This window comes from Neovison vison, chromosome 12 (genome assembly GCF_020171115.1).
Source record: "Neovison vison isolate M4711 chromosome 12, ASM_NN_V1, whole genome shotgun sequence".
Taxonomy (NCBI): domain Eukaryota; kingdom Metazoa; phylum Chordata; class Mammalia; order Carnivora; family Mustelidae; genus Neogale; species Neogale vison.
Genome location: NC_058102.1, coordinates 182,288 through 196,662, shown reverse-complemented (window position 1 = coordinate 196,662; position 14,375 = coordinate 182,288). Strand labels below are relative to the sequence as shown.

The 14,375-nt window shown below is 59.0% G+C and overlaps 1 protein-coding gene and 1 long non-coding RNA gene across 5 annotated transcripts; one reads left to right on the top strand and one right to left on the bottom strand.

Moving 5' to 3' along the window:
- Positions 1-4,093: 4,093 nt before the first annotated feature.
- On the bottom strand, positions 4,094-9,662 carry ARSA (arylsulfatase A). Of its 3 annotated transcripts, XR_006381312.1 has the most exons (10): positions 9,487-9,662; positions 8,529-8,781; positions 8,113-8,353; positions 7,777-7,995; positions 7,533-7,702; positions 7,120-7,244; positions 6,900-7,027; positions 6,592-6,694; positions 4,952-6,499; positions 4,094-4,762 (listed from the first exon to the last, which is right to left on the bottom strand). XR_006381312.1 is itself a non-coding variant. In XM_044227588.1 (9 exons), exons 2-9 carry the CDS (start codon positions 8,744-8,746, stop codon positions 6,180-6,182), a joined length of 1,524 nt encoding a protein of 507 aa, XP_044083523.1. In that variant the 5' UTR covers positions 8,747-8,781; positions 9,487-9,662; the 3' UTR covers positions 4,094-6,179. The 3 variants fall into 3 exon arrangements, 2 of the variants coding, with proteins under 2 accessions (XP_044083523.1, XP_044083524.1); XM_044227588.1 differs by having other exon boundaries at positions 4,094-6,499; XM_044227589.1 differs by having other exon boundaries at positions 4,094-6,499; positions 9,517-9,662.
- Positions 9,663-9,947: 285 nt separating this feature from the next.
- On the top strand, positions 9,948-13,631 carry LOC122892000. 2 transcript variants are annotated; one of them, XR_006381352.1, is made up of 3 exons: positions 9,948-10,311; positions 10,965-11,089; positions 13,111-13,631. It is a non-coding gene; the product is annotated as an uncharacterized LOC122892000 (long non-coding RNA). The 2 variants fall into 2 exon arrangements; XR_006381351.1 differs by having other exon boundaries at positions 10,965-11,134.
- The last annotated feature ends 744 nt before the right edge of the window (positions 13,632-14,375 follow it).

Sequence of the window (14,375 nt, the reverse complement as noted above, 5' to 3'; positions counted from 1 at the left end):
GCAGCCCGCAGCGCTGTGGAGTGAGCCGCGGGTGACTGACGATGGCCTTCACACCCGTCTCTAGTTCTGAAACAGACCAACAAATGCTTGGTCCGCAATGTTAGAAACAAAACAGCCAGAAAAAGGAGGAAAAAATAGACCCGAAAATCAGCTTAGTAAGCTGATTATTATACACACTGGATTCCGTATTTGACATGTAGAGAACACCGTTCTCTTTGGATGTCGGTGAAAAGTACTTCAACACTACACCATGCAACGGGTGTGACTCAAAGCTTTCGGCTCTAAGAGAAAACCCCAAGGAGGCGGGTCTAGACCAGACAGGGCAGGAGGAGTCAAGCAGTTGTGGCTGCTGAGAGGCTTCTGGGAGGGCAAGAGGCTCCTCCTTGAGGTCCTGTGACATGGGTGACTGGCCTTTGTCCTGAGTGCTGCCATTCCTGGGCTCAGCACTGTGCTCAGTCTCCTGCCGGAGGAAGGGCAAGGGCAGAGGGCCAGGCTGCCGGTCTTGCAGAAGACCCACAGGGTGCTGCAGTGAGGCGTGTGTAGGAGAGAGGCAGGGGGGAGGAGATACCAGTGTGAAGGCCAAACTCAAGGCTCCCTTAACCATCACTGGAAGGATGAGAAACGGGAACATTTACCTGCTGGCTCCTGGCCCCCACAGGTGGGGGGCTGCCCCGGGAGTGCGCACCTTCTGCCCTTCAGAGCCGCTCATAGGTGGGTTGAGAGCAGAGTGAAGAAGCCCTCTGAGGGTTGTCCAGCCACAGCTGAGGCCAGCAGTCCTGTCCCCAACTTTGGATCCTTGAAAGCCCAGCCGTATTTCTGACCTCCTCAGGAGAGGCCCCGAGGGCAAAACCCATGACCAGGGAGCATGCGGGAAGACCCTCCTGCACTCCCAAGCAGGAATCCAAGGCTGCCCCCAGGATGCAGAAGTAAGTGGCTCCCTCTGAAGAGAGGCTATGAGGGAACAGCCTCGGTGCTGAGCAGAGCAGGGTACCAGGCTCCTCACCACTCCTCAGGTGGGAACCACCGCAGTGAGCTGGCTGGTTTGCAGGTGTGGACAGGTGTGGTGGGAACCGTGCAGGTGTGAAGGACAGGAGTTGACACAGCACGGGAGCTCTCCCTGAATGCGTCCCCACCCCCACCGCCTGGGTCGTGTTCTACAGAATTGGTGTACAAGCCAGCAGATAGGTCCTGTCTGACACCCAGGTGCCCGTCCTGAGGGAGCACCCACTGAACCCAAAGTCAGCCACACTGAGTCCTGCTCCCTCAGACCTGCGAATCAAGTCCTTGTATGCACAGAGCTCGGCAGAGATGAGGACTAAACAATCTACCTAAAAGCTGTCTCAACCATCATTTGAGTTGATAGCAAAAAGGGGAACCTGGATTTTATTATTTATTTCCTTTGCGTAGATTTGGGGGCAGGAGGCCCCTGGCACCTGTGCAAAGCCCCCGGGACCCGGAACCCCACTCAGGGCCCGGTGGACCTCGTCACTCCTTGGCCTTTACCTACACAGAACATGCTGACCCTGGACGGCACGACCCGCCTGCACTCCTTGCGGGGGGGGGGGGTCCTGCATGAGGTTGGCCTGTACCTGTGGTCAGCAGAGGGGCACGGAGGAGGCTCCTGGGAAGGGGAGCAGAGGAGTGGGCTCAGCACCACCGGTCACCGGGACCCGCCTTGTCCTTGCTTGGGGCTCCACGTAGGGACTGGCCTGTGCGGCTCACGTGGGGAGGCAGCTCAGGGAGGTGACTTGTCCAGCAGGGTACAAAGGAGGAGGTCGTGCTCTTCAGACATGACACCCACCCCAAGGGTGGCAGCACAGGTGGTCCCCCAGGGCTGTGCGTCGTGTCCGCCCCAAACGGCACATTACACGGAGCCTTATGGCAGGGACCGTGCCTCTCCCCGCCAGTCCACATTTGCTGGTATTAGGAGCGTGGGGTTAGCATTTCATTTCCTTCTGTAACTGCATTTTGTGATCACAGCCAAACCATAAAAATGGACTCTAGATAACTTAAAAAAATTTTTTTTAGGTTGAGATATATATATATATATATATATATATATAATATATATATATATAATAAAATCAAATCAAATCGGTATAACTTTTTAAAAATTTTATTTATTTATTTGATGGAGAGACCGAGAGGGCACAAGCAGACAGGAGGGCAAGGGGAGAAGCAGACTTCCGGCTGAGCGGGAAGCCTGATGTGGGGCTCGATCCCAGGACCCCGGAGTCATGACACTTAACTGAGTCACACAGGTGCCCCTGTCTCTAACCAAAGGAAATTTAGTGGGACGGTGCTGAGGACTCCTAGGGTGGAAGAGAAGGCATGACAAGTGTGCCCCAGAGGGTCAGTGGCTGCCTTGAGAGTCCATGGGCTGCTCCTGCCCGCAATCTGGCCCAGCTCTGCTGTGAGAAGAAGCCCCTTCTTCTGTTCTGTGGGTCCCCCCCTCACCTGGAGATCCACATCCGGGTGATGGCCAGCTGCTAGACCAACGGCCCCTCCCTCCAGGTCTCATTGGGCAGTAGGTGCTCCTGGGCGGGGCAGGCTCCAGCCCCATGTGGTTCTAGTGTTTGCCAAGCGATGAGATGTTTCCACTCCTGCTGGGGAGTCCGGGGCCAGGCCACCTTCCAACTGCTCTCTCTAGGGCCCTAGCTGCCTGTCAGCTCGGAGGGCACCCCAGACCCTTCTTTCTCCCTTGGGTCCCTTTCTTCTGAGACCATCTAGAGAGAGAGACTCAGCTCTCCCTCCTTGCTTGGGGGTGTTGGGGGGTGTTGGGCTGCTAGCAAAATACCGTTTGTGCCGCAGTGTGGGGATGGGCTGTCAAGCCTTGGCCCCTGTGGCTGCGACGGCTCACAGGGACCTTCACACACGGGAGCTGAGGAGGCTGACAGGGAGGCATCTCTTTTGTGGCTCACCCCTGCACCCGGCCAGGGGTCAAGGTGAATGGACCATCAGACCCCGGAAAGGCGGTGTTGGGGTGCAGCAAGGAAAGGTTACGCCTGCGTTAGTGCTGTGATGACGGGATCTACAGGAGCATGGAAAACGCCGCTGGGATTGCGGGCATTGCCTGGGCTGCTCTGAAAAATACATGTACTTTCATAAGTGAAAACATTCAGGCAAGAGGCAAATTTAAGCTTTACTCTGTGAAAACATCCCCTTTGCTCCCCCTTCTGGTCACTTGGGGGACAGGTGGGGGTGGTCGGGGAGGGTCCTCAGCAGGTGCGGCTCACCCGCTGCCACTCCCGCTGCTCCGGACCTCGCCTCTTCCTTCCCAACGCACCTGGAGGGACACCGCAGCCCCGCTGTGTTTGTTCCGTCCACTGCAAGCACAGAGAGCCCCTTCCAGAGGAGACCCAGCTGCCAGAGGACGTTGCTCCGCAGGAATGGAAAGCTACCGGTCTGGTGAATGGTGACTCTTACGCTCACAGGGAAAGGGGCTTTTTTTTTTTTTTTTTAAATCAACAGCAGCAAAGAAGGGAAGAGCAGGGATACCGAAGACAGCATTCGGGACCACCTCGAGTGTGTGTGTGCTCACACGTATGAGCTAGTATGTGACTCTCCGCACGCATGTGTGTGTTTGCTCGTGTGCACCAGTGACTGGACGGGGAGCAGCTAGAACGCTGAGACAAGCATTTCTGCTGCAAAACCATCCCAGCAAGGGGCGCCTGGACGGCTCAGTGGGTTGAGCCTCTGTCTTCAGCTCAGGTCATGGTCCCAGGGTCCTGGGATCGAGCCCTCGGGGCTCTCTGCTCCGCAGGGAGCCTGCTTCCCCCCCTTCTCTCTGCTGCCTCTCTGCCTACTGTGATCTCTGTCTGTCCAATAAATACATAAAATCTTAAACGGAAACAAAACCACCAACCCAGCAAGACCACCAGTGGGCTGGGAGGGTGACAGTCTGCTGCTCCCCAGACCTTGGCTGCGGCGGATGGGTCTCAGCTAGCCGACAGGGGAACGTCCCCGATGTGCTCAGTGACCTGGATCCCCACTCCCCCCGCGGTTATGCTCCTAAAGGACCCACACTCCTCGTTTGTGGCACTTAGCGCGAAATTCTCATTTCTCTTCAAGTATACAATGCAGACGCGACAACCTAAGTGTGTAGCTTTACTGCTTTGCACATACGTACACACTGTTTCCACCCTCCAATCCAGCTAGAGAACATTCTAGTGTCCCTTCTCAGGTAATAGCCATATGTCCCCCACCCCCACCCAGGTGGAAGGGGCCCTATTGTGCCCGAATCCCACCTTTCAGAGATGTCAGGGCTGACGCCCATACCCTTCGCTAGACAAGAAGTGCCCCGGGAACAGGGAGGGGTTCCCTCTGGTGATCTGGGCCTCAGCATCACACACAGCCCTCTGTGCGGAGCGAACTTCAGCCAAGTGGGGGGCGGGCCCGGAGCAGCCCCTGCCTTTATGGGTGTTAGCGCTGGTGTGGTTCTTGCCGAGCACTTGGGTGTCTGGCGGTCACGCACAGACAGTGGGCCTGCTTCAGTTCCTCAGTCCTCCCTCTGGAACCAAGGCCCCTTGAGGTGACTGTGTCCCACCAGAAGAGAAGGGGCAGCCTACAGGAGGGCACGCCCAGCTCATCTGGGCCCTCCTAACCAGCATCACTGGCTGCAAGGGTCCCAGGGAAAGCACTGCCCTGGGGGGGCAGCTCCAAGACACAGCAGGATCCGGGGCATGAACAGCGCAGCTCCTGGGCTGCCTGTGGACACAGTTGCCGTGCATCCCGCGTCCCATTCCAGCAAGACTTCTTTGGTCTGAAAGTGACAGATAAACCCCCAGCAGCGGCTTAAGCCGGTGGTGTTGATTACATCATGAGCTCTGGAGCTAGGTGGCTGGGGACCGGGTTTAGCAGCTGCAGGCTGTCTGGGCGGGACAGTGAGACCACCGCACCCTCAAGGCCCCAAGAAAGAACGCTGCAGGGAACCTGGCAGACAACGACTGACCTTTCGTGGACCAGGACTTAGCCATGTGGCATTCCGGGACCAGTCACTGGATGGGATTGGGACTGGCTCAGATTGGGTCCCGGAGAGGCCATGCCTCCTCGTCCACGGGCCTCTGCCCAACACTGGGAAGGCGAGGGTCTATCAGCAGGAGGTGGATACTGCCCTCAGGCATCCAGACAAGCTCTTCTTGTCAAGCTGGCCGGGAGGGAGCATGGGGACCCGTGGGCACCTGTCACGCGCGTGCACACACAAGGTGACTACAAGGTCTACGCTTCGCTCACGTGGGTACAGGTGGGTGGTTGGAGTCCCCTCTGCAGAGAGCACACCAGCCCCACCAGAGGACGGCTGAGCCAGCACACCAGAGCTGAGGGCTGTCGGGAGGGCAGTGGGGAAGGCCTCAGAGGATATGAGGCCTCTAAGGAGCCTGAACGTAATTCTGAGGGAGAGTGCGGCCTGCAGAGTGCAGAGCAGGGAGGGAGCCAGCCCTGAGCTACGCCTTCGTGTGCTGGGTGGGACAGCCGGGCTGTCTGGGGAGGTGGAAAACACAGAGCTCTGAAAGGGGCAGAGGCAGAGTCTGGGGGAGTTATCCCAGGAGCTTATCTCCCCTGACCCCCACCTGGAGTGTGCAAATCGTCATCCACCCTCAGCCCTCAGCCCCTCGGACGGGTTTCTGAGAAGAGCCTGCCTCCCCAACCCCCCACCGCCCCAGTCGTGGTGCCCCCACGGACTGTCAGGGCACACCTGGGGCTCACGGGTGCTCGGCAACTTGAAGGTCTCTGCCCACCTTGCCCTCACACCCACCCACCCTGTTTCTGCCACACAACAGCACTTACGATGGCTTCCGGGAGGGACAGGCGCACACTCAGGAACCCAGCTTGCACGGACGGTCACAAAGGCGGTGGGCAGCTCCCAGAGCCAAGGTGCTTGGGTTCAGATCCCGTTGGGCAGTGGAGCCCCCGTCAGTGTAGCCAGGGTGGGCAGCAGGTCCAGCCCGACCTAACAGCTGGGTGGCCTCAGACAAGTTGCTGAACCTCTCCACACCTATTTCCTCATTTGTAACCCAAGCAGAACAGCACCTACCTCTGGGGTCAGCATAAGGATCAGATGAATTCCCACGCTCGTGAGTATCACATGGTGTTATTAGGTACAGAGCCCCTCCGCACACCCACACTGCTGCCGCCAACCATCCCGGGTGGGGCAGGCGCCCTGGGCGGGCCTGCCCACGCTCTCAGGCCTGGGGCTCTGGGCAGTGGCAGCAGGAAGGCCGCGGGGTGCAGCCAGGCTGACAGCAGATCTGCAGGGCAGGGTCCTCGCCACGGGCCATCTGGCTGGGGCTGAAGGTCACCGAGGAGTCGAACTGGGCCTTGAGCAGCTGGAGTTGCTTCAGTGCCTGCATCGCCTCGGGGGCGACCTCGGACACGCCTCCCAGAAGGTTGTAGTTCTCACCAGGGTCCTCAGACAAGTCAAAGAGCAGCGGGGGCTCGTGGGCAGTCAGCGGGTTAGAGGCGTGGCAGGCGGGGTCCGGTGTGGTGTCACTGTGGATGGAGCCTGGAGAGGGGGGGCACGTCTGGGCGAGGGGCAGGAGGGGCTGGGCTCTGGGGCTGCGAGGAGGTCAGCAGGGCTGGGGGAGAGGAAATTACCCTGGGTGAAGAAGTGAGCTTTGTATTTCCCACTCCGCACAGCAAAGACCCCGTGGACCTCGTCTGGGAAAGCCGAATAGAAGAAGAGAGACTGCCGAGGGCTCTGGGGACAAAGTCAGGGATCACAGGGGGGCAAGGGGCCCCCAGCGCTCATGTGCACCTGCCTGGAGTCAGCGGCCTTGTGTGTCAGGCCCGGAACATGGAGCTGCTCCTCGCCCACCCAAGAAGCCCCACGGGTAGCCCCATCTGGATGCCGGTCAACAGAGGCTGGAGCGGGACAGCCAGGGTCCCAGGGTCATAAGCCTTACCTTGCCTGTGCCCAGCAGCAGGGGGCTGAGGTCGACACCATCCAACGTGACGTTGGGCAGTGGAGCCCCCGTCAGTGTAGCCAGGGTGGGCAGCAGGTCCAGGGAGCTGGCCAGCTCATGGGTCACCCCTGGAGGCAGAAGGCTGTGTGATCACTCCACTGGCCATCGGGGTCGGGGAGGTGGGGCCGAGGGTTTGTGAGGAGAGGGCCTGCGGACTGACCAGGAGCGATGTGGCCTGGCCAGAAGGCCAAGGCAGGCTCCCGGACACCACCCTCAAAGGTGGTTCCCTTTCCACAACGAAGAAGGCCAGAGCAGCCGCCATGGGACATCCTCATGGTCTCAGGCCTGGGGCACACAAGGAAGCTGTCAGTGGTGCTCAGGATGACCCCAGAGTTCCACACTGTGCGCAGAAGTGGCCAGCACACACCTGTCCCCTCCTGTGTCCTAGAACAGTACCTCCACACACCTGTGGCCCCCAGCTTCCCACATGCCCCATGGGTCACTGTAACACAGCCAGCATCCCCTCGGACACCCTTAGCTGTACGTCCTCAGCCAGTGGTCAGGATGGGGAGGCCCCAGGGACCCGCCAGTGAGGCGTCAGCCAGCACGTCCCCACCCCCTGCCACAGCAAACCCGTTGTCTGCAGTGAAGATAACCAGCGTCTCTCCGAGCAGCCCCAGGTCCCCCACAGCTGTCATCAGGGCCCCCACAGCTGCGTCCAGCTCCATCAGGGAGTCCCCAAATGGCCCTCGGCCTGAGCGCCCGGAGAAGCTCTGCCCGCTGAACTGGGGGTAGTGGGTGTGCTGTGGGTGGAGATAGGAGTCAGCGCAGGCTAGGGGTCAAGGGCAGCTCAGGGGACAAGGCCACGGTCACTCACGTGAGAGGCGTAGTACAGGAAAAATGGCCGGCCCTGGCGCTGGGCATCAGCCATGAGGTCACGGGCGAAAGCCACGTAGCGGGCCTCCAGTCCAGGTAGCCAGGGGGGCTGTGCTTCCACGGACAGGTTGGCCAACAGCGGGATAGGGACCAGGCCCTGGTCACAGCTGCCATCACAGGGGGTGGACGGCGGAAAGCAGGTCAGGTTCTGGCAAGGGCCCTGGCGAAGCAGGTCCATTCAGGAGTCTGGGCTGTGGGGTGGGGCTCAAGGGGTTAAGGGGGAGGGGACTGGTGGGGGGTGGGGAGGAGGGTGGTTGAGGGCCCTGGAGGTTCCTACCTGGTCATGGGAGTACGGGATGCCCAGGAATCGATGGAAGCCCTGGTGGGGGGGCAGAAAGGCCCCCTCAGGCCCCACCCCAAGATGCCACTTGCCAGCTATCCCTGTGAGGTAGCCTCGGGCAGCCAGGACCTCAGCCAGGGTCACCTCCTCCAGAGGCAGGCCCCCTCGGGAGCTGGGCTCCAGAACTCCAGGGTACAGGCCCATCCGGACTGGGAGTCGGCCGGTCAGGAGCGCAGCCCTACAGGGCAAGACAGAGTCCGTGAGCCAGAGGGAAACTCAGGGTGAAATGGACACACGGAGGAGGGATGAGAGGGGAGGGCGACAGAGAAATGCGAACTTCTCCAAAGAGACAGAGCCCTCTGCCTCCCCAGCTGGAGCCCAGAGTGAATCTGGGAGATGCCCCCCTCACTTACCGGGAGGGTGTGCACAGAGACATGGGCACATAGAAATCGGTGAAGCGCAGCCCACCTGCGGCCAGCTGGTCCAGGTTGGGGGTGGTGGAGCTGGGGTGCCCATAGGAGCCCAGGTCCCCATAGCCCAGGTCATCAGCAAAGATCAGCATGATGTTAGGTGGGCCAGCAGTGGCCAGGGCTAGGGCCAAGGCCAGAGCGAGAGCCCACAGCGCCACCATGGCACACAGCAAGGACGGGACTGTCACAAGAGACCCTTGGGAGAGAAAGCAAACTGGCTCCAGCATGCTCTACTCCAGAGACCCCAGATCCAAGCACTATCTTCCCCTGAGACCCCAAATCCAGATACTACCTCTCCCCAGAAATCCCAAAATCCAGGCACTACCTCTCCCCTGAGACCCCCAAATCCAGGAGTTACCTCTCCCCTGAGACCCCCAGATCCAGGCGTTACCTCTCCCCAGAGACCCCAGATCCAGGCACGACCTCTCCCCTGAGACCCCCAGATCCAGACGTGACCTCTCCCCTGAGACCCCCAGATCTAGACGTGACCTCTCTCCCGAGACCCCCAAATCTAGGCGTTACCTCTCCCCGGAGACTCCAAATCCAGGCAATACCTCTCCCCCGAGACCCCCAAATCCAGGAGTTACCTCTCCCCAGAGACCCCAAATCTAGGCGCTACCTCTCCCCGGAGACCCCCAAATCTAGGCGTTACCTCTCCCCAGAGACCCCAAATCCAGGCACTACCTCTCCACGGAGACATCAAATCCGGGAGCTACCTCTCGCCTGAGACCCCAGACCCAGGCACTACCCCCTTCTTGAGACCCCAGATTCAAATACTCCCCGACGCAGACAACCCCTTCCTGAAGTCCCAGCGGACCTCCGGAGACCACTGACCCCAACAGAACCCAGGAGACCGTAGCCTGGGATATAACTCCCTGGAGACCCCCGGGGACCAGGACACCTGATTCTCGGGCGATCGGACCCTCTTCACCTAAAGGCTGCGGCTCAGGCTCGTGGTCAGGGACAGAAGTCACATGACAGTGACCCCCGGGTCCGGCGCGGCTGGACGAGGCCAGTACCCGGCCGAGGAGGGGCGGGTCCCGACAGCGGACAGCGGTGCCCTACGCGGGCGCTTCCGCCTCGGCCCCGCCCCGCCCCCGTCCCCGCCCCGCGGTCCCGTGACCCTCCGCGCGCGGCGGGCCGGGGCGGGGCTCTTGGGTGGGGCGGGGCCTCCATGGGGCGGGGCCTGCTTGGGCCGGGACTGGGTCGGGGTTGGGCTTGGGGGCGCCGGGCGCGGGGCGCGGGGCGGCTCGCGCTCGGCCCCCTTCGCGCCCCGAGGCCGTTGGAGGGGCTGCAGCGGGCCCGGCCGGAGCGTCGCGCGGGGTCGGGCGGGGCCCCCGCACCTCGGACTGGGTTTCTGGGTCCTTTTGGAAAGGCCCTGAACGCGCGGGGTGTGTGGGCATCGCTGGATGAGCCGCGCGGAACGAAGCGGTGGAACCCGCCGACTGCTGGCTTTTCCCCCAACGTTACTTCCGGCGAGACAGCAAACTCCTTCAAACCCTTTCCCCTCCGTGCACGCGTCTCCGCGTGTGTGTGTATTGGGTGCGTGTGCGTCCGGGTGTCTGGGGTCTGGCCTGCCTTGGGGTTACCCAATGGGAAGAACCCACCGGCAGGAGACGAGTAGGCTCTGCCTCCATCACTGGACAACCTCGGACAGATGACTTCACTTTTGTGGTCCCCAGTTGGTTCAGCCGTCTCGAAGTCAGAGGGCGTGCCTAGGAGGAAGGTTAGCTGGGTGTTTTACTCTGCAGTAACTGGGGCCCCCAGCCCGCAGCTCAGCTCCCTAGGGCAGCTCCCCCCACCCCGGGAAACTCTCCAGGGCAGCTTTCTGGCCTCAGTTTCCCCCACAAGCTCAGGGCATCCCTCTGGGACCTCTGACCTCAAGAAGACCAGGACCTGGGTTTCTGGTTGGGGAGGCTCCTGACCCTGGAACCGACGGGAGAGTGGACAGCGCCCTGAATGGCCTCTGGGAACAAGGGTTGGGGAACAGGACACAGCTTCCACTGAAGCCGCACCCCAGCTGGGGAGCTGGCATTTTCCTGACAAAACATGAAAGCTCAAGACAAGGAGGAGTGTGGGGGAGCAAAATTTGAAGGGCAGGAACTCTCAGAGATGGGGCTCAGGGTTGTGGTCAAGGCTTGCTGCTGACCTTGTGGGGAAAGGAAGGGTCCAGTCTCTGGCAACCCAACCCCTTGGTGGCACGTTCCAGAGTGGTTTCTGGGCCTTTGCGTGGGAGCGGTATGGGGCTGAGTGGCCAGGACAGGAAGTTTTTCTGTGGCCCAGAAATCTTTGAACCTGTAATTGGAGCTATCACAGCTGGTCGGCGCTGTGAATTGGAGTTTAAAAGGAGTTAACCAAAAGCACTTTCTTCCCTTTCAGCCGCAAACTGGAAACTACCCCAGGCAGCCAAGGACCTGCCCTGATTCTTGGGAAGAGCCTGCCTGCGGTTGTAATGTTACGCAAAAGGCTGGCATCTCCCCCTGCGGCTCCTGAAGGCTGCTCAGGTGTGTGCACACGGGACCGCTGCACCAGCCCGCCCTGACCTCTAGGTAGGGGGAAGGTCTGTGTGCTGCCAGCTATGTTTGTTCAAAGCCAAGCCTCTGCAGGCGCCTGAGTCTTTTGGAGATGTGAGTTCTTTTTTGGCGTTGCTGCAGGAGCTGGCAGGAGGGTCAGCTTGGGATAGAGGCCTGATGGGAGGCAGCCTGCCAGCCGCATGATGTGGCTCTGGACGCCTGGGACATTGCTAATTTGGAACTGACGCCCACAGTTAGGAGAGGGGCCTTGCAATGAGTGGTGCTGGTCTTGTCTTTCTGTACCTAGGACAACGGGGGAGAGGCCTCTGTCTCCTGGGCCTGTGTGGGGTGGGTGGGGTGGGTGAGTGGCTTCAGTGAGAACGAGAAGGGATTCGGCAGTGGTTCCTGGGGCTGGCTAATGTGGGGACCCAGGACATCAGAAGCCATCTGTGGAGGCCTCCAGCTCCATCCTTGTTGCCCTCAGCAACCACTGTTCCTGTTCTTGCCCACCCGGGTGGGATTTCCTCCCCTGCAGCCACCTTGATGTGGTGTGGTTGGCCCCAGTTCCAGAAGGGCACAGCAGGTGGGTGCATCTCTCAACCAAGGGAGGGAGGTTTCCTTGACCAAACTTCAGTCAGGCTCCTGAACTGGCTCCTAGGCCCATCTGTGCACCTCCTTGTAAATACCAGTTTTAGCAAAAGCGCTTCCCCTCGGTATCTGATCAGGTCCTTCTTCTTCTTCGAGATTTTATCTATTTATTTGAGAGAGAGAGCACATGGGGTGGAGGGGGAGCAGAGGGAGAAGCAGGCTCCCCACCGAGCAGGGAGCCCGACATAGGGCTTCAGCCCAGGACCCCGAGATCATGTCGTGAGTGGAAGGCATCTGGATGGTTAACTGACTGAGCCTCCCAGGGGCCCCCTCTGATCAGGTTCTCTATCCCCTTCCCCCCCTCCCGCCCCCCGCCCCCCTGCTGATGTCTGATTCCCCTGACCTGTCCTTGGCCAGAATCCCGGCAGGTTGGTTGAACCAGAACCCCCTCACCCCTGATGATTTTTTTCTTGTGAAGCAGTCAGGCATTCCCACTGACCCCCACTTGCAGCTTGGCTATTGTAGATCAAGTTTTCCTGGACCCTCATAGGGTCCCTGTCTGGGTCTGAAAATTAAACTGATAAAGATTAACAGGAGAAAGCCCATGCACTTGTTTAATTTTACAAGCTTCACCTGACATGGGAGACTTCATAAGGAAACGACCCGGAGAAACAGTTAAACCTGCGTATTTTGTGCTTGGTTGGATGGGGACTGGACAGCTGTGGGAGATTGTGGCAGGTTGAGGTGTACGAGGCTGGTGAAGTGAACTGAGGGCGCCCGTTTGTTGGGCTTCTTCCCTTTGTCTCTGGCACAAGGCTGTTCCTGTTCTCTGGGGACAGGGAGGGTGCCTCTTACAGTAGGGTTTGATGGCCTGTTTCAAGGGACAAGGGCGGGGAGGTTAGAGTGACCATCCTGCTTCTGCCGTTTTCTCAGACGCCTTCACCTTGAGCTATGCAGTGTGCAAGGCGTCATAGCTGGGGGTGGCATGTTCTGAACCCCATCACCATAGGGTCTCACTTACCCATGCCGCAACCCGGCCTGAGCCCCCACCACAAAATTCCATCGCAGTGGTCTGTGTACCTACCGTGATGGTCCTGAATAACGTGTGCTTACTGTCTTCACTGGTTACATGTGTCCTTTCTACACAATTCTGGCGAGCTGACATACAGTGTCCCACTAGTCTTGGGGCACAAAGTCACGGCCGGCAGTTTCACACTTTCCTCACTGCTCGTGTGGTCAGTGTCCTCCCGGCCCCCACCGCCTGGCTCATCCCCACCCCCTCTGGTCACCGTCTGATTGTTCTCTGTTGTTAGGAGTCGGTTTCTTGGTTTATCTCTTTTTTCTTTTGTTTATTTGTTTTGTTTCTTAAATTCTGCATATGAGGGGATTCATATATTTATCTTTTTCTGATTTATTTTACTTAGCACTGTAATACGTAGCTCTATCCATGCCGTTGCAAGTGGCAAGATTTCATTCTTTCCGGTGGCTGAGTCTCGTCCCGCTGTAGAGATCTGCCGCTTCTCCTTGACCTGCTCGTCCGTCCGTGGACACTCCGTGGACACTGGGGCCACTTCCAGAATTTGGCTATTGTAAATAATGTTGCAATAAGCCCAGGGTGCATGTATCTTTTTGGATTAATGTTCTCGTATTCTTTGGGCAAATGTACAGTAGCGGAGTGACTGGATCATAGGGTAGCTCTATTTTTAGCATTTTGTGGGCTCTCTGTACTGTTTTGTAGAGCGGCTGCACCAGGTTGTATTCCCACCAACTACCTTAGCATTTTAACAAGTGTCAGGTGCTGACTGGGAGGTTCTCATGGCATCCACTGGAAAGGAGAGGGCTTTGGGAAGGCTCCCAGAAAGGGGGTGCAAAATTTAAAGATTTTATTTACTTATTTGACAGAGAGCAGAGAGCCCGATGCGGGACTCGATCCCAGGACCCTGAGATCATGACCCGAGCCGAAGGCAGTGGCTTAACCCACTGAGCCACCCAGGCGCCCCAAGGGCGTGCAGTTTTGAGCCGGTGGGAGGTTTACTGCCCTGGAGTGCCGTGACTGGCGTGCAGTGGTGTGCCTCTGGGTCTGCTGTCCCTCTGCCCCTGCCCCACTCACTGCAGATCAGTAGGTACCCTCTGGCCCCAGGCCTCTGACCTTGCCGTTCCCTACCTGAAATTCTGGACCTTACATCAGCCTTGGCTAGCTCCCCACCTCCTTCAGGTCCATTGGGATGTCACCGTCTCAGTGAGGCCTTCCCTGGTGTCCAAGCGCCCTCTCCCACTCTCTGCCCAGTTGTGAGCTGTTGCTCTTAGTTGATGTAAGCGAGGCTTAGCCTTGGCCGGCATGTGGCAAGTCTGTATTATTCCTACCTTTATTGTCATACGGTGGTGTGGGGCCACGACCATGAGGAGTGCCAGACAGGGACAGTGTTCCACAGGGGGCTGGGAAGACAGGGCTCACCTGGGTGACAGCAAGGTGGAGAGATGAAGACAACCTCTCAACTGAGTTACCAGCAGGGGGGAGGTCTGTCAAGTTTTATTCCGTCTTGCATGCAAGGGGAAAGCCTCCGAGAGACTACCTCAAAGATTCATTCAGGGCAGGAGAGAGAATCGCTGTTCGTCTAGATACAAAACAGCCTCTGGTTACAGATCACTTTACCGTGAATGACACGCACCTGGGCCGGTGACCGGTTCC